This window comes from Phoca vitulina, unplaced genomic scaffold, assembly GCF_004348235.1.
Source record: "Phoca vitulina isolate PV1807 unplaced genomic scaffold, GSC_HSeal_1.0 scaffold63, whole genome shotgun sequence".
Taxonomy (NCBI): Eukaryota; Metazoa; Chordata; class Mammalia; order Carnivora; family Phocidae; genus Phoca; species Phoca vitulina.
In genome coordinates, this window is record NW_022589766.1 from 5628318 (window position 1) to 5651236 (window position 22919).

At 47.1% G+C, this 22919-nt stretch overlaps 1 protein-coding gene across 3 annotated transcripts; it reads right to left on the reverse strand.

Moving 5' to 3' along the window:
- Positions 1–540: 540 nt before the first annotated feature.
- Positions 541–22606, reverse strand: GTF3C2 (general transcription factor IIIC subunit 2). Of its 3 annotated transcripts, none has more exons than XM_032391633.1 (19): positions 22308–22606; positions 13876–14146; positions 13395–13716; positions 12524–12809; positions 10228–10322; positions 9743–9820; positions 9523–9621; positions 8196–8423; positions 7911–8022; positions 7606–7714; positions 6427–6518; positions 6188–6317; positions 3805–3949; positions 3538–3699; positions 3254–3341; positions 2707–2835; positions 2117–2269; positions 1877–1984; positions 541–1585 (listed from the first exon to the last, which is right to left on the reverse strand). In XM_032391633.1, the coding sequence occupies exons 2-19, from the start codon at positions 14120–14122 to the stop codon at positions 1367–1369; spliced, it is 2802 nt and encodes a 933-aa protein (XP_032247524.1). In that variant the 5' UTR covers positions 14123–14146; positions 22308–22606; the 3' UTR covers positions 541–1366. The 3 variants fall into 3 exon arrangements, with proteins under 3 accessions (XP_032247524.1, XP_032247526.1, XP_032247525.1); XM_032391635.1 differs by having other exon boundaries at positions 6493–6518; positions 22308–22604; XM_032391634.1 differs by lacking the exon at positions 22308–22606 and adding an exon at positions 21687–22295.
- Between the last annotated feature and the right edge of the window lie 313 nt (positions 22607–22919).

The following is a 22919-nucleotide window of genomic DNA, read 5'->3' on the forward strand; positions in this document are numbered from 1 at the left end:
CTAATAGTCTGGTTGCCTCCAGGTTCTATTTCCTCTTCCGTACAGGAAGGAAACTGAACTGCTTGATGCCTTTTTTTCCTGACATACGATAAATTCCCTACACCCAAGAGGCAGAAAGCTGTTCCCAGGTATCTGGCCAACCAGTCCACAGTGCCAGTGGGTTTTGTTCCAGATAGGCACTAAATTAATCTCCACTCCCTTCAGTTGGAGCTGGCTGTGTATTTTCCTCTCTTTTCTGAGGTCATCTGACTACTTCCCCCAAACTTGATTGTACTCCCATACACTCCAAGACTACGGTTTGCCTATTTCTCATTGCTAGGGTCTGTCTTTGGTTAGGAGGCAGTACTGCACTCCCTATGAGTCTGCAGCATCCCGCAAGAGGACTCTAACAAGAGGAGATATAACAATACATTACAGTACTTGGGTTTTAAACACCTCCTATATAAAGATTTGAAATAAAGTAGCTAGACATGTTTAATAAGTCAACAATGTGACAATATCATGAAGGACCAAAAATCATGACGTGTAAAGAATGGTTAAAGTAACTGAAGATATTTAATCTACAGAAGAAAAGACTTGGGAAACACATGATAGCTATTTTTAAATATACTTAAAAAGGCAATCACAGGGAAAAATGACTAGATTTCCTAATACCCATGGTGAAATTTATAGAAGTATACTCTTTGACTTGATATAAAGGAAGATTTTTTTAAAACATGACTGCCTAGGAGTGTTCAAGTAGGGTCAGACGACCAGTGATCGGGAATATTTCATAAGCAGGAGCAAGTAAGATCTGAGCCACTGTTCTCCTGGTAGGGTGTCTGTGGTGTTCCTCAGTTAAAGAAGTACTATAAGCAGCTTCAGTCCAATAAATTACTATCACCCCTCCTGGGCATGTGTGTTGGTTACTCTAAAGAGGAAGTTGAGAAGGCAGTAATACTGGATCCTGGAATATAGTCACACAGGAGCCTTCATGCGGATACCCTCTCCAGTTCTCCAAACACCCACTCACGTGTGGTCTCAAAAACACCCAGTACCTTTACTTAGCTTTACCCACTTCACAATATGCTCAATATGAGCTATTTGACTTCCAAGCCTAGGTCAGGCCTGAGTGTTGCTCATGAGCCATAGCTGTAGGCTGAGGAACCTTGAGAGTTTGTGGAGGGATAGCCCCCCCGCCCGCAGGGGGCTGTGATGACAGAAGTCTGTGGAAGGAGAGGTATCTAAGGAGTCCTGGCAAGGCAGATCTAAAGGTCCAGGTCTGGCAGCATCACTATCCATGAAGACCCCAGTTCCTATGGCTCTGTGCATGGGGGGCCATTTGTTCCTGGCAGATTTCATTCCAAAGGTCCTGTGTGGACCACGACTAGGGACCGGGCAAAAGGCGATGGCTGGTTGGAGGGAAGCCAGGCCCTTTAATTGGGGAGGACGGCTGGAACATAGCACTGAAGTGGGCTCGACTCTCAAGCTGCATACGGTGGCCCAGGGGTGAGGTGAGTCCACGGACAAAATGGATCCGAACCAGCCCAGACTGTCCCCCAGATACCAGCCATCCATAGGAATCCAGGTTTGGGCTGAAGCGGACCTGAGAAGAGAATTGAAAGCAAGAGAGATGTTCACAGTTGGTGCTTTAGGGTGAATCCTAGTTGTAAGAAGGGGAGAAAAAGGGCAACAATCTGAAAGGATAGGACCATGATGGGGTGAGAGAGGCAGGAAAGAGGTAGGTCTATCACGCTCTGGAGGATCAGGTTGCCAGAGCGGTCTTCCTTCCTTCCCTCTGCTACCTTTTCATCCCCCGTTTCATTGATCGTAGCTTCAGAGCTGGGAGGAAATGAGAGTGAAGAAGGGTGGAGAAGATGAGAGACAAGGTTTTTACCTTGTGAATAGCCTCTAGCTGCAGCCGGTCCAGGCAGAGCTGCGAATGCCCCTCTCCTTCCTGCATGCGCAGCATTGGCTCCCTGTGGAGGAGATCGTGGAAGGAACCCTGGGGAGGAGGGAGAAAGCCAGCTTCTCAGTCTTGCATCTTTGTGCTGCAACTCCTTACAATGCCCTACTGTACCAGGACTAAAGTTTTCTTTTTTAAAATGCCACACCCATTCTCCTGGCCTCAATTTACCAAATCTGTGTCTTGAAAGAGCAAGTAGTGATGGTTGACAGTTTCAGCATAAGTTCGAGCTTTGGGAGGGTTGGGGGCCTCAGATGAAGTAGAAGAATGGTCTCGACCTTCAGGGCTGTCCTGATACGGCATCAGATCTGCTTTATATATAGGCTAGAAAGGAGACCATGAGATTAGGTCCTATAATACTGGAGACAGAATAAAAGAGAAAATTGATGGGGCGCCTGGGTGGCTCAGTCGGTTAAGCGTCCGACTCTTGATCTCAGCTCAGGTCTTGATCTCAGGGTCGTGAGTTCAAGCCCTGCGTTGGGCTCCACGCTGGGCATGGAGCCTACTTTAAAAAAAAAAAAAAAAGGAGAGAGAGAAAATTGGTTTTGGGCAAGAAAGACTTAAAGACGGAAGAAGGTAGTATGTTTAAACACATGCACAGATGCACTAGGGTAGGGAAGATGATGTACAACTTTGTGCTAAGACTTCCAGGGACAGTATCAGGTCTGGGAGACCTAATCCAAATTTACAGTTCTTACTTAGGAGGTCATGTGGATTAGGACCCAACAGATGGTGCTACCATTAAATATTCATATACGTACGAATCTTCTCTCTACAGGTCGCTTGACATTTATTGGGTTCAGTGCCATATCAGGCAATATGGCTGCGATGAGCTCCCCGGATATATCTCCTGCGGCGATTGTCCCAAGCCAGTCAGATCCTGAAAGACTCTAATAGGAAGAGACAGATTTCTTTCATTCATTCATTCACTCATACTGTTTCCGTTCTGTGAGCTGGAAACAGCCACACAGTCTGAAGTGGAAGACACACAGAAAAACAAAAATGAGTTTATCGGGTGGAGGGATGGAGTCACTGGGGGATGGACATTAAGGAGGGCACATAATGTAATGAGCACTGGGTGTTATATAAGACTGATGAATCACTGAACCCTACCTCTGAAACTAATAATACATTATATGTTAATTAGTTGAATTTAAATTTAAAAAAAAAAGAAGTTTATCCTAACATTTATCCCTGATGATACAGTTACCATACATCTGTCTACTTCTATGCAAAACTACTGCCTCTTCCTGACCACCAGGAGGTGAGTAAAGGAACCGTTTTCCTGTGTAATGAAGACGGGCTCACCCAGACAGTGCCTTTTCGAGGAGCAGTGAAATAGGCCTTGAAACCAAGGTAACCAGCATCAATATAATGAATCCCACAAAGTCCATAACTGTAAGAGGAAGACAAAATAAAACTTTCTTTTCTCCAAAACAGCATTCATTTCCCTTTCCCAGTTCCTTCCAGAATTCAAATTACCTCAATGAAACAACTCTCACCCCCCCCTCACCCCACACTATCTGGCACACTCTGCACCCCAACCCTTAGGGCCTGTCCCTAGAGCTCCTCCCATCTGCACCCTGCCGTACGAGGCATAGCAGTTGTCCTGAGCCACGGTGACACCATTGTAGGGGAGCAGCCAGGCCAGCTCTGTGCTCAAGAAGCGCTTGATAGAGTTTATGGGTTCATACGGTCGTCGAAGGTCCCAGAATTTTATTTTGCGGTCACTCCCCGCAGAGACGAGGAAATGACTGTGGAAAGAGGGTATAAGAGGGAGAAGATCAAATCGGAGCAAGTCTCGGAGCACCGGCCTTCCCGGGCCTCACCTCCCACCCCACAGCTCTCCTGTCCTGTACCTGTTAGCTTTGCACCACTGAAGGGTACGCACAGCCTGGTCATGGGCTAGGAAACACTGGAAGGGGTAGAGCTTCAAGGAGCCGTCAGAGAGCCGTATCCGCTGCAGGGGTGAGTTAGTCGGAAGGTTCCAGAAAACCACCATGCCTGAGACAGGGATAGAATGTATAGGTATTAGAGGCAAGTTCTCTCTTCTTTTGCTCTAATGTCTTTCTCTGGGCTCCTAGGACCTTTGCCTTTTACCCTCAGATGTGACCCCCTTATGAAAGGATATAGGGATCATGATTAGCTAGCCAACATTCCCTCCGTGGTATTTTAGCTCCAACTCTCATCAACAAAAAATAGCTCAGTCTGGGACTTGTGGTTGAAAGACAGACTGAATACACCCAATAGCCTCTATTCCCTACTAAATAGAAACAAAGGGATTTATTTATTTATTTTTTAAAGATTTTATTTATTTATTTGACAGAGACAGCGAGAGAGGGAACACAAGCAGGGGGAGTGGGAGAGGGAGAAGCAGGCTTCCCGATGCGGGGCTCGATCCCAGGACCCTGGGATCATGACCTGAACTGAAGGCAGATGCTTAACGACTGAGCCACTCAGGCACCCCAAAGGGATTTTTTTAAAAGCATAAACCCTCTAGGACAAGGGTTGGCGAACGACAGCCCTTGGGCTAATACAGCCTACTGCCTGCTTTGGTAAATAAAGTCTGACTGGAACAGTGACACCCATTCGTTTACCTAATGTATGGCTACCTTCATCACTCATTGGCAGAGCTGAGTAGTTCCAATGGTCAAACAGCCCACAAGGCATAAAATATTCACTATCTGCACCTTTAGAGAAACGTCTACCAACTCTGCTCTAAGAGAGAACAGGCAAGGAGCCAAAAGCAACAAGATGCAGAGAAACATAAAACAAATGAACAAATAGAAACTAACTCTGCTGACCCAAAACAAGCTGCCCCCTGACCAGGCTGGCAGAGGAGGGTATGAAAAGCATAACGTTGATAAAAATAAAAGACAAATTAAAGAACAGTAAGAATTTATTTTTTTTAAAGATTTTATTTATTTGAGAGAGAAAGAGAGAGCATGAGTGGGGCGGGGGGAGAAGCAGACTCCTTGCTGAGCAGGGAGCCTGATGCGGGGCTCGATCCCAGGACCCCGGGATCATGAACTGAACTGAAGGCAGATGCTTAACCGACCGAGCCACCCAGGCGCCCCAACAGTAAAAATTTAATAAACAATAGCTGGGGAAACTATTTGTAGTTAAAAACTCAGGAAATGTAGCACCTATGAACCTTTCTTGGAAAAGCTTATTGGCAGCGAACTCGAGCTGAGTCGTATCGGTCACGTAGCAACAAGGGCAGACTGAGAGGGACAGACCGGTGGACATGCGTGATCATTTCAATGCAGAACTGTAACTCGGGGAATTAGGACAGCAAGACAGCATCAATAATGATGCACTCTGATGATGTTAAGAATCACCACACCAAAGGAAACACACATAAAAGACAGAGAAGGACAGGAAGAAGCGTGAGAGTGCTAATTTCCTGACCTCCTGGGGCAAGACTACTGAGGAGGTCTAACTGTGAAATTGTCGCCTGTGGACTTCAACTACCGGAATCCTCTTTATCTATGATCCTTTTCTCTCCCCTTTTAAAGCTTAAGAGTATTTTTAAGGAACTAACATCTCTGTGGTGAAGGAACATTTATGGGGAGCTTAGCCCATCTCTCAGTTTCAATTCAGTCTTTCTCTTTTATAAAAATTAAACTGTAATTAAATTTCATACATTTTCATTTAAAATAGCTTATGTAGGGGCACTTGGCTGGCTCAGTCGGTGGAGCATGCGACTCTTGACCTCGGGGTTGTGAGTTCAAGCCCCACGTTGGCTGTGATTACTTAAAAATAAAATCTTTAAAATAGCTTATATAGTATAATCCCATCACTATAGAATGCTCTCTCTCACCATCTGATCTTTTTATCTTTATATATGCATAGAGAACTCCACGAAATGATGTTCATCCACTTTTTGTTTTTAAAGATTTTATTGAGAGAGAGCACGAGCGAGTGAGAGCATGAGCTGGGGGGAGGGGCAGAGGGAGAGGAAGAAGCAGACTCCCCACTGAGCAGGGAGCCCGATGCAGGGCTCGATCCCAGGACCTCGAAATCATGACTGAGCCAAAGGCAGACGCTTAACCTACTGAGCCACCCAGGTGCCCCTGTTCATTTGTTCCTAACTATGTTTTTCTGAGTAGAAAAATTCTAGTGACCTTTTTTCTTTCTTCTTTGTATTTTTTTTACATTGCTTAAACATAATGTCCAGCATTGAACCAAAAAGGAAACCACCACCAAAAAACAAGCATATATAAAGTTTCGTTTTTTTACCATTATAGTAGCCAGCAGCCAGGTGGTGATGGGGCCGGGTGGGCATCCAGGCCAGGCTAAGGCACTGACCGCACTCCGAGGGGTCCGAGGCTTGCATAGACCCTACCTGAAGGGTTGCCACACATTGTACCTGCAGGGACAGAAGAGCCGGGACTAGGGTTAGGGATACTTACCATTTGCAACAAAGGCTCAAATCAGTGTTTAGTTCCGCAGATGGGGAGAGGCAGAAGGAGACTCACTGTGGAATCAGAAAGGGAGGCTCGAGAAGGTGGAGCCTTGGCTAAGGTAGCAGGTTCCTCACTCACCTTATAGATGGCGGGCTTCATTGCATCTGTGAGGGAAGAAGAGCAGTAACTGATGCTCTGGGAACAGAGGACTGACGTCCTGCCCTGCCTTGCTCTTAGATCAGCCCCCCTGATCTGACAATGACCTTCCCTGACAGCTACCTTTCCTCCAGCACACTGATGAATCTACCTCTACCTGCCCCCAACTTCTTTTTCCCCCCTGTTGTACTTGAGTGTGTCCTTCCTCTATCAGAATGGCTAATTGCTCCACTCCGCTCCCTCCCCACCCTCTCTCACCTTTTCCAGAACTTCGCTCATTTGGTTATCTTTCCTTTCTCCTGAATGATCCACTTTCTCTCCCCCTACTGGGTCATTCTCATATTCAGACGTAAACATGCACTACAGTCTTCTAACTAAATGAAACAAACACACAAACCAAACCCTTCCTTTCCCCCTTATTCACCTCCAGCACCACCCTCATCTATGTGTTCTTCACAGCCAATCTAATTAAAAGAATTGTCCATGCATCTGTCTTCACTTCCTCACTGCCTATTCGCTCCTCAGCCCACTCCTCTGCCAGACCACCAAATACGGGATTTCTCGGGGCTCAAACCCGGGTGCCCTCTTCCTTACATACTCAGGACAGTTGAAAAACAAATTTGACAAACAGGAGATGCCTCTCGTTAACCCCTTCCTCTTCTGGCTCATCTTCAGCTCTACATTCTCTCCCTCTCTTCCCAACAAAGAGACTGTGTTTATGTGTACGTGGCAGTTAGGACAGGAGAGGTCAAGCACAGGACTGGGGGAAGGAAAAGAGTATGGCAGGGGAGATCAGCCTTAGCAGTTCTTTACACAGCCAATCAGCTGTGGCAGCAGGAGGGGAGAGCCTGAGAGCACAGAGCAGGGAAAGGGGGAGAAGGGGAGTGGGCTGAAAGAGCCCAGTGATAAGACTGCAGGAGAGAGTACCCCTTGCAGGCTGCTAAAGAGAGAGGTTGAGGACAAGAGGTGTGAAGTCAGAGTGAGTGGGGTGCTAAGTGAGGCTCTCTCCCAGAGGCTGGGCCGGGAGGACTTTCAGGAGAGATGGACAGGCCGGCTACGGTAGCACCACGCCCCCTGGGCTACTGTGCTACTCACCTGGGGACTGCTGAGCCAGCAGGGCCTCCGGATGGGGCAGACTGAACAGCAGCACCTTCCCGTCGGAGCAGGCAAGAGCCAAGAGGCCCAACCTGGGCAGGAGAGGAGCCTAGAGGGGGAGACCAGATCTGTGCTGAGGCTTGCCGCCTTCAGGGCTTCTTAGAAAACTTTTGAGGTTCTGGTCCCTGGAAATGACAGGGATTTGCTGGGAAAACTCCATCCTCCGCTGTCAACTCTGGGAACTCATAGGGCCTCTCTGTTCTGCCTGTGAGTCCTAAGGCATCCCACAACCAACATGGAGGTACCTTCCGAGGGGTGCCTGGAAGTTCCCATGCTCCACTGGGGCAGAACTTGAGGTCCCAGATGCAGCCGTGGTCACAAGCAATCCCATAGACAAAGTGAGCCCTGTTGCCAGGACTGAGGAGAGAAAGCATATGGGGCAAATGGGCAGGGAGAAGGGGCCGAGGGCCGCCAGAGCCTGTGCTCCGCCCCATCTCATCCAGGCCCCCCAGCTCCCCTCCCCAGCTTCCCTGCCCAGGTTCTCTCCTCCTCAACCACACTCCCATGGCAGCGCCCCAGCCCCACCTCACCAGCTTTCCTGTTGCAAGGTCCCAAGGCCCCACACTTGGAGCAGCCCAGGACCCGAATGAAGCTGGCTCAGTGGGTGTGTCTCATTCATGTCAGGGCTGGAGAAAAGGGCCACATACTGCGAAGCTGCCGCCCCCTCTGGCACCGGACACCAGTCCAGAGCCCAGAGGGGCCCCCCCGTGAAGAAGGACACATCCCAGCGCTCTGGGTGTGCTGTGATCGAGCTAAATCTAAAGAAAAGTCAAAGATGGGATGAAGAAAGGAATTAACAAAAGGTATTAAGGACTTCAGTAGGTGAATGGATAAATTAACATCCAAACAATGGAATATTATTTGGCACTAAAAAGAAATGAGCTATCAAACCATGAAAAGGCATGGAGGAACCTTAAATGCATATCATTAAGTGAAAGAAGCCCACCCCAAAAGGCTACACACTGTGTGATCCCAACTATGGGACATTTTGGAAAAGGCAAAACTATAAAGACATCAAAAGATCCGTGATAGCGACGGGTTAGAGGGGAGGGCAGGATGAGCGGTTAGAGCACAGAGGATTTTTAGGGCAGTGAAACTACTCTGTATGGTATCCTAACAATGGAGACAGGTCACTACACATTTGTCCAAACCCACAGAAAGCACAACACCGAAAGTGACCCCTAATGTAACTTATGGACTTCGAGGGCTGCTGCGTCAGTAGCGGGTCATCACCTGTCACGCACGTGCCCTCTGGTGGGAGCTGTTGATAACGGGGGAGGATGTGTGCATGTGGAGGGGGGGACGGGCGTATATGGGAGATCTCTGCACCTTCCTCTCCGTTTTGCTGTGAACCTAAAACTGCTCCCAAAAAATTAAGTCTTTAAAAAAAAGAAAAGATAATGAGGACAGAATGGGAGCTCCAGCTGGCGCCGGTATGAACTGGCCTAAGCAGGGGCCAGAACAGCAAGCAGGTCTATGGGTGAGAACGGTCCTGAGCCACCATCTGTGTCTGCCTCCTTTCCTTCCAAAGCCTGTCTAGCTCTAGTTCACCTTCAAAGAGGAGAGGCTGTGCCTTCTGGTCTACTACAGTGTTCTCTCCAGGGCCAGTCTGTCCGGGTCTATCTGAGTAGATGTGACCTGGTAAACTGGCCCTCCATCTCCCTCACTTCCCTCAGTCTGGCCAGCAGTGATGAGCACTGCAAATTAGAGCGGGTTAACCAGATCTAGCCAGGACTCCTACCTTGGGACCCCCTGGAACAGCATCAGGGGAAGAACAGGGCCAATCTGTCATCCCTCTCAATACTCATTTTTTCTATTTCTATCTCCTAGAATCAGAAACAGATACGCAATCTTCACCTGTTTATTCGGTAGAGTGTGCCGTCCTCAGGAAGTCCTTCACGCTGGACAGAAAACAGTGGAGACTTCTCTTCCTGGGGCAGGTAGGGAGCCGCCTCACTGGTGGCGGGGGAGACAACAGTGTGAGTTTGGAAGTTTCACCCATCCCAGGATTCCCTGTCACCCTCCTGTCTCTAGGGGTGTCACCCCTTCCCAGCTTCAGAATCTCTCTTTCACTTACAGTTCAGATAACAAGTGCCACTTCCAGGCCAACGGAATCCATTCTGCAAACTCCCAGTATGAATGCTTCTGCTCTCGGCTGGAGGAACAGAAGAAGCATTAATGAAGGAAAAGAGAAATTCTAGCGCAGCACTGTCCAGTAAACCTTTCTACAATGATGGAAGTGATCTATCATCTGTGCTGACAGATACACTAGCCACTCGCTCCACGTAGCTACTGGGCACTTGAAATGTGGCTAGTGTAACTGAGAAACTGGACTTTTAATTTTAATTAATTTTAAATTACATTTAAATGGCCAAACACAGCTAGAGGCTACTATGTGGGACAGCACAGCTCTGGAGCTCTCGCCTTTGGAGCAGTGCCTTTTAGTTATGAATGTCTTCAGTGTCCTGCCCTGGGAGTGCCCTCTTTCCCATGGCCCCACTTCTAGATGGTCCTTTGCACGCCACCACCTTCTCATCCCCAGCCCCCTTCCTCAAGTCTCACAGGTCCTTGGTGAGATGGAGGCACTTCCAAACAGGAGCCATGATGTGATTTGGTAAGCCATTGGGAGCCATTCCCCGGCAGTGTGGCTTCTGCTTCTGAGGAGCCAATGGGAAAGAAGTATAAGGGAGAGAATTTTATAGATAAGACAAAGTCCCCAGAAGGCAGCTTTCCCAGCTTCTACTTTTCTTGGCACTGCTTCCTCTCTAGCTGACTTATCAGCATCTTAAAAGACTGATGTTTCCGCCATTACAATGACTTCTCCACCTTCTGCTCCCACTCCTCCATCAGAACTGCAAAGCCTGTTATGTATTTTCTGTTCACCCTCCTTGGCGTCTCCATGGCATTTGGTTCAGAGGACTCCCATTTGCTTCCTGAAACCCCTGCCCCATGGGATAGCGTCTCCTTATTCTTCCTGCCTCTCTGATATTCCCCCACCGGCACTCCCTCCTCTGACAGGTTTGGGTAATGATGGTGTTTCCCAGAGTCCCTCTGTCTTCTCCTCAACCCTCTATACATATACTCTCATCCCATGTCCACGGCTTTGACTACCATCGTTGACTTCTTAGTAAACGTAAACTTTACCCAGTTTTAGCTTTCCTACAAATTCTAGACTTTTACAGTGTGGTGCCAACCCATATTATAGAGCCTAAGGCAAAAGGAAAATCAGTAATACAGTTCCTGTCTTTATTTAAAACTGATATTTTGTTCACCATAAATCTGTTGCATTTTTTTTTTAAGATTTTATTTATTTGAGAGAGAGAGTGCGAGACAGAGAGCACGAACGGGGGAAGGGGCAGAGGGAGAGGGAGAAGCAGACTCCCCACTGAGCAGGGAGCCCAACATGGGGCTTGATCCCAGGACCATCACCTGAGCCTAAGGCAGATGCTTGGCCGCCCGAGCCACGGAGGCGCCCTGCATTACCTTTATTTGTTAAAATGTTGCATCAAAATATTTATCTTGATTACTGAAGGGTTTGGTGTTCCCTTAAATGTTGCGCTTGAGACAAGGAAGGCACATGTCCATGCACATGACTGGCAACCAGACATCTCCAGTAGGACGGCTCATGGCCCACAGGCACCTCCAACTCAGCATGTCAGAAAATGAGCCCATCACCTCCCCTGCTCGCCCTCACTCCTCCCCTGCTCCCACCGTTCCTCTGTCCCGAAGTCCAGCACTTAAGAGCACCATCTAAGCTAGAAACTCCTACTCCTTCCTTTCCAGCAACTGCCAAGTGCCGCTAACTCTCTAAAATGTCTCTTGCACCTGCCCCCCACCTTGGCTTGCTTCACAGCCTGATCCAGGCTCTCCCTATCATGACCTGGATAACCAAAGCTGTCTTCTGACTGTCCACTGCAGACTGACCTATCGTCCTAACTGATCACGTTATTTTTCTACTTAAAAACCTTTGTTTCACAGAGTTCCTGTGATGATGAAAATGTTTTGGAAATGGGTAACAGTGATGGCTGCACAACACTAGGAATGGCCTAACGCCACTCAGTTGTACTTTTTTTTTGTGGGGGGGGAGCAGAGGGAGAGGGGAGAGAGAATCTCAAGCAGGCTCCACGCCTAGCATGGAGCCTGACATGGGGCTCGATCTCACAAACGTGAGATCATGACCTGAGCCAAAATCAAGAGTTGGATGCTCAACGGACTGAGCCACCCAGGCGCCCCCAAAATAATTTACATTTTTAAATGGCAAATTTTATGTTATGTATATTTTACCACAATTCAACAAATATACAAACACCTGTGTTGGCTCCTACCAGTCTGTCTTCCATCCTCTCAAGTTTAATCCCCCGCCCCTGCTGGTCCCGCAGGGCATTTCTATACCTTTGGGAACTTGCTGAGAGCTCTCAACAGCTCTGCCTGCTTTAGTGCCCTGTCCTGGGAATTCCCAGGAAAACCACTCTCTCTGGCAAACTCCTGTTCACCTTTCAAGACCTAGCCCAGCTATCACTTGTCTGTGAAGCCCCAGCAGTTCACTGCCCTCCTCGACACGCCGAAAGCATTTGGTTCCCTCCTGGTGAAGCCCTCATCACATGGTGGAGTCTGTGAGGCAGGAGGCTGTCTTAGTCATGTGCGTTTCCTAGTGCAGAGGAGGTACTCGATAGCTGAATGAGTAACCTCATGCACTTACACGCCCAGCCCCCGCCTGCTCAGCTGTTTTTTCGTTTCTTCGTTTACTTATTTTGACCATCAGTTAGTTACTAGGCCAAAGCTTTCCGCTAGGGCACCCTGCAGACCCCCCTAACAATCCCTCTACCTCTCCATTCGCTTTCTTGTTCACTCAGATTACCCCTGAAGTGGATCCTCGTGGGGTGCTTTGAGGCACCACAGGCTCAGGGTCAGAGGAGCTCTCGCTTGGGCCCTCGCTTTCATCTCCATCTTCAGCCTCAACCTGGAGAACGAAGTCTTCATCCCGTGCAGTGTCATCTTCTTCTTCTCCACCTTGACAGGCTGCCTGCTGCCGGTTTTTCTTCGGTTTGGCGGGGCTGCTCACCTTGGGGCTCTCAGGACAGGACACTGGAGCGGGCAGGGCCGTTGAGAGCTCTTCAGCCAATTCCTGAAGGTACAGAAGTGCCCTGCGGGACAGGGCAGAGTCAGAGCCATACTCACAAACACTTAACTGAGAACCCACTTTTCCAGACACTTGGCCGATTATCTCACTGGATCTGCCCAGTGACCCTGTGAAGCAGCTATTCATTTCCCCTCCCCCTTTGATAAAGAACCAGAGATTTAGGGAAGTTAAGGGACTTGGCCAAGAGAGGACTCAGATCACATATGTGGAATCTGAACCCAGGTCGGCCAACTCCAAGTCCAAGGCACTTGCTTTCTACCACAGTTAGAGATCAGTAAGAGCCCAGAGAAGAATGGAAGGGCACACAGAGACCAACAGATACTGGGCGGGGAAAATCACAATGAAGACCTGGAGGAAACTGAAAAATGTGACAGAATACAAGGCACAGAAAGCAATCTCCTGGACAAACTCAGCAACAGATAAAAAAGTTGCTGTGGTAAGAGCTAGAAGATGGCTCAAGTCCCCAGAACCCAGACGCTACCCCCCGCTTACCTGACAACTCGTCACAGCCTCTCAGCTCTCCAACATCTGCCCCCGCCAACCCTTCACCCCGACCGCCCTCCACCAAGCTGCGCCCCACAATCCTTACACTTGGGCAGCCCTTCGGCGGGGTCGTTCCCCAGGAGGGGTCTCAAAGTCCTCAGGGGGCCTCTTTGGAGGTGGAGACTCTGGCTGATCTAGGTCTTTGGACAACTTCAGCAGTAGCAGCTCTGCCTTGGACCTTCGACCTCGTTTCTTAGGCATGGGGGCGGACAGAGGGTTGGATTGATCTAAGAGACCAGGAACCAGAGGGGCTGATGGAGGATTAGGTTGTTGGGGCCTTTTGGGGCCTTTCCGTGTGCTACCACCTCTCTTCCGGCCAGGCTTTGAGGCCCTAGGCTTTGAGACCTTTGACATCTCTGAAGAAAGATCTGTAGAGAAGAATATGGGTGAGACAAGACCAGAGCTCAAACCTCTGTGGAATAGATTATACCATACCCAGGTCGGTAAGATCCTGTGAGCTCACCCTGCTCTCTTTCATCTTAAGCTAAGCACGGGGAGATAAAAATAGGAAAGGACAAGGTACATACCTTGCTGTTCAAGTCTGGAGAGGCTTTCTTGTTCTGCAGGGAGCCTCCTCTCATCAAGAGAATCCTCAAATCCAGGCAAAGGTGTAGGTAAAGACATCTCTATGGAAGCCTCAGCACTAGTTGTTTCTGAAGAGGCCTTGACATCAAGCTGATTTAGCACCTCTTGTCCAGGAGAGACTACCACAGTCATGTTCCCCACGGGGCCGGCCTCCCCCAGGGCAACACAGCCGACCCCGCAGGTATCCATCAGCACCCCCTAAAATGGCTGCCCCTGCATAGAGACATACACATGAGTAGAAGGCAAAAGGTATTTGCACTGGCTCAGATTTTTCTACTTTCCTATCTTTTCTCCTCCCATCCCACCCACTGCCCACCCCCCAGCCAGAAACCCAATCACTCCCTGATCACTCATTCATTTAGCAATAATTACTAAGCATCTTCTATGTCAGGCACCGTTCTAGGAACTGGTAACATGACAATAAGCAAGACAGACAAGATCCCTGCCCTCATGGAACTTACACACTAGCAGAGCTAGCGATAAACAGATAATAAGAAAGCTACCGTTTATTTATTAAATGCTTACTATGTGCCAAGCATTATATTCTTCAGCCAGTTTAATTTAAAGCTCTTAAGTTTACTCATAAGGATAATGCAGTGAATGAACAATTATTCAACTTCTCTCCTTAAAACACAATGAAATGAATCACCGTCTTCCCCTCAAAAAATAAAAAGAGAGGGTGAAAAAATCTTCCTAAACCTCCTAGGAACAGACTGCAAAGAATAGCTGCCGAGGGGTGGCTGGGTGATGGACAGTGGGGAGGGTATGTGTTGTGGTGAGCGCTGTGTGTTGTGTAAGGCTAATGAATCACAGAACTGTACACCTGAAATAAATAATACATTATATGTTAATAAGTAAATAAATAAATAAATAAAAGAATAGCTGCCGATACATAAAATTTAGACCAAATTGAAGGAGGATGCCTAGAGCTAATATCCATCTTTGTGAATACTAGTCAAGGAATAGATTTATTTAATAATAAGTAAGAGTTCTCTAGTGCCCTGCCATTAATCTTTTACTTGAATAGGGGAGGTGGATGGCTATGAGATAATTAAGGAACATCCTACCGCATTAAGAGACCTTTCCCACATTGAAGAATGGACTAAAAAACTGTCATGAATCTTTTTTTTTTTTTGAGAAAAAGAGAGAGAGAGAGGACTCATGCATACACCAGAGCAGGGGAGGGGCAGAAGGAGAGGGAGAGTCTCAAGCAGACTCCTGCTGAGCGCAGAGCCTGAAGCAGAGCCCAAGGCAGGGCCCGATCCCATGACCCTGAGATCATGACCTGAGCCAAAACCATGAGTCAGTCACTTAACCAACTGAGTAACCCAAGCGCCCCTCTTCATTCTTTTTTTCCAAACCCAGAAAATCATTTGTGCAACCATGGGCAAAGGTAAACTGACAGAGATAAACAAAACACTGAACACCAAACCAAAAAGCTGAGCAACACAGAACTCTGCAAGGGCCCAGTTTTTGGCCAGAACAACCTGCCTGTCTATGACAAAGGAGAACTAGCTCAAATCTCAGGAAGGAATCCCCCATAGATCTGTATATGCCTTAAGGATGTTTAACAGAACCAAAAGTAGTATACGATGTTGCTTCCAAAATGCCTAGTGGGCCACAGGAACCAGAAGGAATTGTTTTAAAGGCTACAGAGTAAGAGACTGAAATAAAAGAAACACAAAAGAAAAAACCTACAAGATGACACAAGATATGACTATAACAATAACCAAAGATCAATTCATCCATTAAAAAAAAAAAAGAATAAAGATTTGGATTGATTTAAAAGCCAAACTATATGCTTTGAAAGAGATGTCTAAAACAAAGGAACTCAAAGAGCTGGAAGTCAAAAGATATAAAAATATATAGGGCAAATGTAGGCACAAAGAAAACAGGAGTTTTGTTATCAACAAAGCTGAATTCAGGGAAAAAAGTATTAAATGGGACAAAAAGGGAATACTTGATAATAAATAAAACTTCAAATTATATAAAAGATAAATGTCATGAACTCTTAAGACATCAAATGACATAGCATCAAAACAAAGCAAAATCTTCAGGAAATACAAGAACTACTTCTTTTATTTATTTTTTTTAATTTTTTTTTTTTTAAGACTTTATTTGTCAGAGAGAGAGAGAGCACAAGCAGGGGGAGCTGCAGGCAGAGGGAGAGGGAGAAGCGGGCTCCCTGCTCAGGGACTCGATCCCAGGACCCTGGGATCATGACCTGAGCTGAAGGCAGACGCTTAACCGACTGAGCCACCCAGGCGTCCCAAGAACTACTTCTTTTAACCACTGACAGATCAAGTAGATAAGGACAGAGAAGACAAGAATAAAATGATTATTTGACCTCTCTATTGGTCCAGGTTCAGCACATAGAATAGAATCCTCTCTAGCCAGTTCAGCTCAAAGGGATTTACTACTGGATATTACATGCATGGTTCACATCAGTGGTTCCTAAAGCATGGTCCTGGCAGCATCAGCATCACTTGGCAATTTGTTAAAATGCAGATTTCCAGTCCTATCCCAGACCTACTGAATCAGAAACTCTGGGATGGGGCCAGCACTTTTTGTCTTCACAAAGCCCTTCAGATTATTTGGATGCACATGCAAGTTTGAGAACCACCTGCACGCAGGATCATTGGGAGGGTTGGGGGTGAGGAGGGACAGTTTAGGAACAAGGGCTGGTCAAAATGGGAAGTTGTCTGGCAGCTGCTGGTTCAAGAACCACAGGACCTCTCCTACGCCATGATGAGGAGGCACCTGTGAATCAAGAAGTTCCTGCCACAGCTGATGGCTCCATGAACTGCCTTGCACTGATCAGAAAGTGACCTGACTCAAGAGCGAAGACCCTTCTCGGCTCCCAGGTCAACAATCATACCCCTGCCACAATCTGAACCGGCAAAATGTATGGCCTGCCTCTCTCCTCTCTAAACTCGGGTCCAAATTTGAGAGCACATTTGACTGGCAAGACCCATCATATTCAGAATCTTCGATGGAAAAAGATTCCAGGAATTGAAATTTCTAGCTTTCCAGGCTCTCAAGTGGAGGTTTTTTCCTTCTCTCACATCCCACTGACCACACTGTAGAAGGTGGGATCAGTGTCTTGTCAGTTCCTCTCCGAATGCACTTGTAGACCAGCAGTCCTCCCTATCTTGTAAAAACTGTTCCTTTGAAGCCCGTAACATTCAGCTAACCCATTGCTACTCACTCACTGTAATACGCTGGACCTTGTCTCACAAATCCTTTTAACCTCCAAAATCACAAAGACATCCTACTATCTGATCACAACCTCCCATCATTATAGCTAGATTGCTCAACTACTATCACTTTATCTATTCTTCAACCATATCAAGCCACCATCATTGATCTCTCCAGTTTCTCCCGGTGTTGGCCACATCCTATCTACCTTAGATTCCTTTATTTTAATCAGACTTTTGTTGATAGTATAAAGTTCCTTTCTTGTCTTTTTGTTCCACAGGACTGGCAAAATTTAAGCCCTGGATGAACCAACCATCCTTTTTCTCTACGCATGCATCTAAGCTGCCGGAGTGCTAGCAATCACACTTTCTCTCGTCAGCCCCCACATTCCCTCACCCCCAACCTCTGATCCCCTGGTTCTCGGCAGATGATTTTGCCTCCGATTTCCGAAACAAAACCCAAAGCCATTATGTGGGACAGACTTCGATGTCTGGTCAAGGAGCCTAACATTCCCTGCATCTGAACCCCTCATCTACTTTCTAAGCCCAACTTCCACTTGTGTTCTAGCTCTACTCCCCCATCTCTTAAGGACACTGGAATTGTTTAGCCTTTTCTTTTACATTGGTTGTTTCCAAACTGCATTTAAATGTCTCTAATTCTCATCTTAACACACACACAACAATCCTTCAACCCACATTCCTCCTCCCTCTCACAGTCAAACTTTTAAAGAGCTGTCTGCCCTTGATGTTTTAATTACCCTGCTTCATTTTGACTAGGATATTGCCCTCCAACTCATCACTGAGGCTGAAGTCATCAATAATTGCTGGGTCAACTAATGCAATGGGCACTTCTCAGTCTCATTTAACTTGATCTCTCAGCAGCTCGGACGCTACTGACCACACCTTTCTTGGAACATTCTCTTTTCTTCAGAGGCAGTTTAAGTGCAATGAAGTTTTAGATTTTTACAAAATTTTCCTCGATCTTTTACAGCTGTCTCACTCACACCTATTTGGCAGCCTCTTTGTTTCTTGGCAAATGTACCTCTTTTTTCTTTCCAAAGCATTCAACTTGGTTTGCTTTCTTTTCTTTTTTAGAATTGTTTTTATAAAACTTTTAGTTGACACAAAATACTTGTAAATACATGTAGAATGTAAAGAATAACGAAGTACGTATTTATCTGCCACATTTCAACTTAGTTTTAATAGCAGTAACTCTTTCATACTCAAATTTCTTTAAAATTTAAACATATATCACAATTATATAAATATAATGACAAGTTAACTGACATAAAAAATGTTGAGAACCATTACAATGACTCTTGGCAAGCATTCAACTCAATCAGTGGAGAGAGAATGACCAGGCCTATAGGAGAAAAGCCTATAGGCTTCAAGCATTCAGTGGGCCACGGCCATGTCTGTACACTCTACAGAGGAAACGGGGAATATCAGTTAACACAGGGAGCTAGTTAAATAGGTATCAGTTAAGAGAACTTCTATGTATGCCTTAAAGATTTTCCACATCAGTACACACACACACACACACACACACATATATATCTCATTCTTCCTAGTTACTATCAAGTGTTCCTTAGAATTATAATTGTACCCATTTTACCACACCCTTGCTAGTCTTTAATTTTTGCCAATCTAATGCATGAAAGAATTCTTCCCTATTGTATTTATTTGCATTGTCCTGATAATGATTGAGGTTAGCAACTTCTTTTTATCTGTTAGACATTTATGTATCTATCTATCTAGCTATCTATATGTATTTTTTTTTAAGATTTATTTGAGAGAGCGAGCGAGCAAGCGCACAAGCATGAGGGGGAGAGGGAGAGAGAATCTCAAGCAGACTCCTTGCTCAGTGCGGAGCACCACATGGGGCTCAATCTCCCAACACTCAAATCAGGACCTGAGCTGAAACCAAAAGTCCGTCACTTAACTGACTGTGCCACCCAGGTGCCTGGAACATCTATATACCTTTTTTTTAAAGATTTTTATTTCTTTGTCTGAGAGAGAGAGCATGAGCACAAGCAGGGGGAGCAGCAGGCAGAGGGAGAAGCAGGCTTCCTGCTGAGCAAGGAGCCCAATGTGGGACTCGATCCCAGGACCCTGGGATCATGACCTAAGCCAAAGGCTGTCAGACACTTAACCAACTGAGCCACCCAGGGACCCCCATTTTTTAAAAAAGATTTTATTTATTTCTTTGTCAGAGAGAGAGAGAGAGAGAGAGGGGACATCTGTATTTTTTAATGACTTGCCTGTACATATAATTTGCCCATACCTCTACAGGACAAATCAATCTTTTATTGATCTGTGGAGCTGTTATTTTTGTTGCAAATACTTTGTTTCTACTTTTTAAAAAAGATTTATTTATTATTTTAGAGGGGGGAGGGGCAGAGAAAGAGGGAGAGAGAATCTCAAGCTGACTCTTCACTGAGCTTGAAGCCATACCGGAGGCTCCAGGCAATACCCCGAGATCATGACCTAAGCTGAAATCAAGAGTTGGACACAACCGACTGAGCCACCCAGGCGCCCCACTTTGTTTTTACTTTTTAAAAAACTTTGTTTATAATGTTTCTTGCTAAACTGAAGTTATATTTTCTGAGTTAAATTTCTCAATCTTTTCCTTTATGAGTTGTTTTGTGTCTTAAAAGGCCATTTCCTACCCTAATATAAACATATCCTATTTTCTTCTAATACTTTTTCTAGTTTGAATCTTAAATGTAACTTTTTTTTTTTTTAAGATTTTATTTATTCATTTGAGAGAGAGAGAGAGAGCACAAGCAGGGGGAGCAGCAGGCAGAGGGAGAAACAGGCTCCCTGTTGAGCAGGGACCCTGACCGGGGATCATGACCTGAGCCGAAGGCAGACAGACGCTTAACTGAGCCACCCAGGTGCCCTTAAATGTAGCTCTTCAGTCCATGTGGAATTCTCTTATTATAAGAGAAATGGGTATTTATGTACTTCATATCTGTCTCACTTGGAAGTTTCATAAGGATCTTGGGGCGCCTGGGTGGCTCAGTTGTTAAGCATCTGCCTTTGGCTCAGGTCATGATCCCAGGGTCCTGGGATCGAGCCCTGCATCGGGCTCCCTGCTCGGGGAGAAGCCTGCTTCTCCCTCTCCCACTCCCCCTGCTTGTGTTCCCTCTCTCGCTGTGTCTCTCTCTGTCAAATAAATAAATAAAATCTTTAAAAAAAAAAAAAAAGAAAGTTTCATAAGGATCTTGCCTGATTCACTATTGAATCTAGAACCTGGTACATGGTTAAGTGCAATAATTAAAACTTTGTTGATTTAACGACTAACTTCTCAAGCTGCAAAAAATCCCTTTAAGGATTCACTCCTGTGGAAGGCAGCAGCAGGGTATGGTGGTCAATTTCCATTTATGATTTCACAATACAAATTCTAGACACAAGTAAAGGAAGGAATGTTTAATAAATTCGTGCTAGAGTTTACAGAAGTTTTTTTTTTTTTAAGATTTTATTTATTTGACAGAGAGACAGCGGGAGAGGGAACACACAAGCAGGGGGAGTGGGAGAGGGAGAAGCAGGCTCCCCGCGAAGCAGAGAGCCCGATGCGGGGCTCGATCCCAGGACCCCGAGATCATGACCCGAGCGAAGGCAGACGCCCAACGACTGAGCCACCCAGGAGCCTCTCTCTATATATATTTTTTAAGATTTTATTATTTATTTGACAGAAAGACACAGCAAAAGAGGGAACATAAGCAGGGGGAGTGGGAGAGGGAGAAGCAGGCTTCCCGCTGAGCAGGGAGCCCGATGTGGGGCTCGATCCCAGGACCCTGGGACCATGACCAGAGCCGAAGGCAGCCGCTTAACTGACTGAGCCATCCAGGCGCCCCGAGTTTATATAAGTTTACATCTGCACCTCAACTTGTTTGCAATACTGCTTCAAGGCTGCCAGGATTTCCCCAGTCAAGGAAAATAATTAGTTAACACAGTTCCTAAAGTATGGAATTACTTTAAACACACTGGTCTAATACACTGTTTCCCAAAGTGTTCCTATGGTGCAGCTGGTGCTATGCAGGATGATTTTAGTGAGACAAAAATGAACTTTATTTAACTGTATTTATTTTAACTTGTATGAAAAACTCTAGCCCATGGGGGCGCCAGGGTGGCTCAGTCATTTAAGCCTCAGACTCTTGATTTCTGCTCAGGTCGTGATCTCAGGGTCGTGAGACCGAGCTCTGGAATCCGGCTCCCCGCTGGGCTTGCAGCCAGCTTAAGATTCCCTACTCCCTCTGCCCCTCCCCCCCACTCCCCTCCGCGCGCGCGCGCTTTCAAAACAAAAACAAAAAAACTTTAGCCCATGAAACCCAGGGTTTCATCTGTCTTGCTTAGCTTGAGACTAAAGCACTTAAACTTGAAAAACAAACCAATTTAAAGAAAGCTATTAAGAAAATAATAGTACATTAGATAAGAAGGGATGGCAAAAAGTAACCAAAGGAACAGGAATGGCTTAAGTTTGTTTAACAATATGCCGCTAGGACGAACAGGCTTTGCCATACACACTACACCTCTCTAACAAAGTGAGTTACCACGGGTGGGGCTGAAGTCGCCTCCTCCGCCTTCCCCAGCAGACAGCCTACTTGCCGCGGGATAAAAGCACCAGAAGGGAAACATAACTGGCCCTTGGCTGCGCCAATGGGGTTGGAGCGCGCGGGGCACAACCCCGGGGTTAGAAGAGCCTCATGGAGGAAGAGGCTGGGACACAGCCGAATGAGGAGGCTAACCCGCTACCACTGTAAGAGTGATCGCCTGCCCTTTCTCAGTCATGGGTGTGGGGGCAGCCTCCACCACTAGCCTGCGTTGGGAGCGAGCCCTGAGTTTTCTGAGGCTCAGAACTACTGTAGGTTCGCTGAGTCCGAGGGATGCAATGTAAGCAGCGCCGCGGCCGGGACACAGGATGCCGTGTTACCGCACCGCGTCGGGAAGAAGGCAAGAGCCGTGATTAGCAGGGATGAGGGATGTCTGGTTGCACTACAGAGGAGGTGGGGAGTGTGATAGTTTCTGTAGCAGCGCGGGGACTGCAGGTCGCGATGCTATGCAGAGAAGGAACAGCGGGGTCGGGAGTTGGTTCCCAATATCTTAGTGCTATGGGAAAAGGAGGAGGAGGAGTAATCCTGGGGCCCCCGCTCACCCCGCTGCGGTACACTCACCCTCACCAAAGTCCTTCCGGAAGTCCAAGTTCGAAGATGGCGCCGCCTGTCTGGTCGCGGTTTTATGACGAAATCTGGTAGCTACTCTTTATTGACCCCCTCCCCCCACCCCCCTACCGCCAATGCACAAGGCAAACACGTGAGTTTCGTGGGTACTTTGGCCCGAAGACGTTTTCTCAGACTATGTATTCCATAATGCAGTGCGGCGAGAGTCCCGCACCCTTTCGGAGCGGGCGAGGCTCCCGGGCTTTACCCGCGCCGGGGACGCTGCGTGGCCTTCTGGGAATTGCAGTGTCAAGAAAGGAAGATTGACGCCTGCGCGGTGACGGCCGTCGCGCCCCGCGGGTTCCCACGGGGCCTGTATGCGAGCCTCGAGTGTAGGGCGCGCGTAGGCCTCGTCGCCGCTGAAGCCTGCCTAACGGTCGAGACTACCGGCCGTGTAGTGGACAGGGCCCGGCTGGAGTGAGAGTAACTACTCCGGCGCCGTCCGAGCTGAGGACACAGACTGAGAGACAGAGGAAGCCTAGCCGCCGGCTGTCAGAGGATGACTCGGGCCTCCGCCGCGGGCGGCCACTCATGAAGCCAAGGATGGGCGCTACAAAAACACAAACG

What these genes read in the sequence shown, in the direction of transcription:
- GTF3C2 (XM_032391633.1), bottom strand. Translation starts at nt 14,122, where the DNA reads ATGGATACCTGCGGGGTCGGCTGTGTTGCCCTGGGGGAGGCCGGCCCC. An exon ending in CACGAGGATCCACTTCAGGG is followed by an intron (nt 10,323 to 12,523) that starts GTAATCTGAGTG and finishes TTGGCTCCTCAG; the next exon opens with AAGCAGAAGCCACACTGCCG. An exon ending in CAGTGGTGCAAAGCTAACAG is followed by an intron (nt 3,700 to 3,804) that starts GTACAGGACAGG and finishes CTCTTTCCACAG; the next exon opens with TCATTTCCTCGTCTCTGCGG.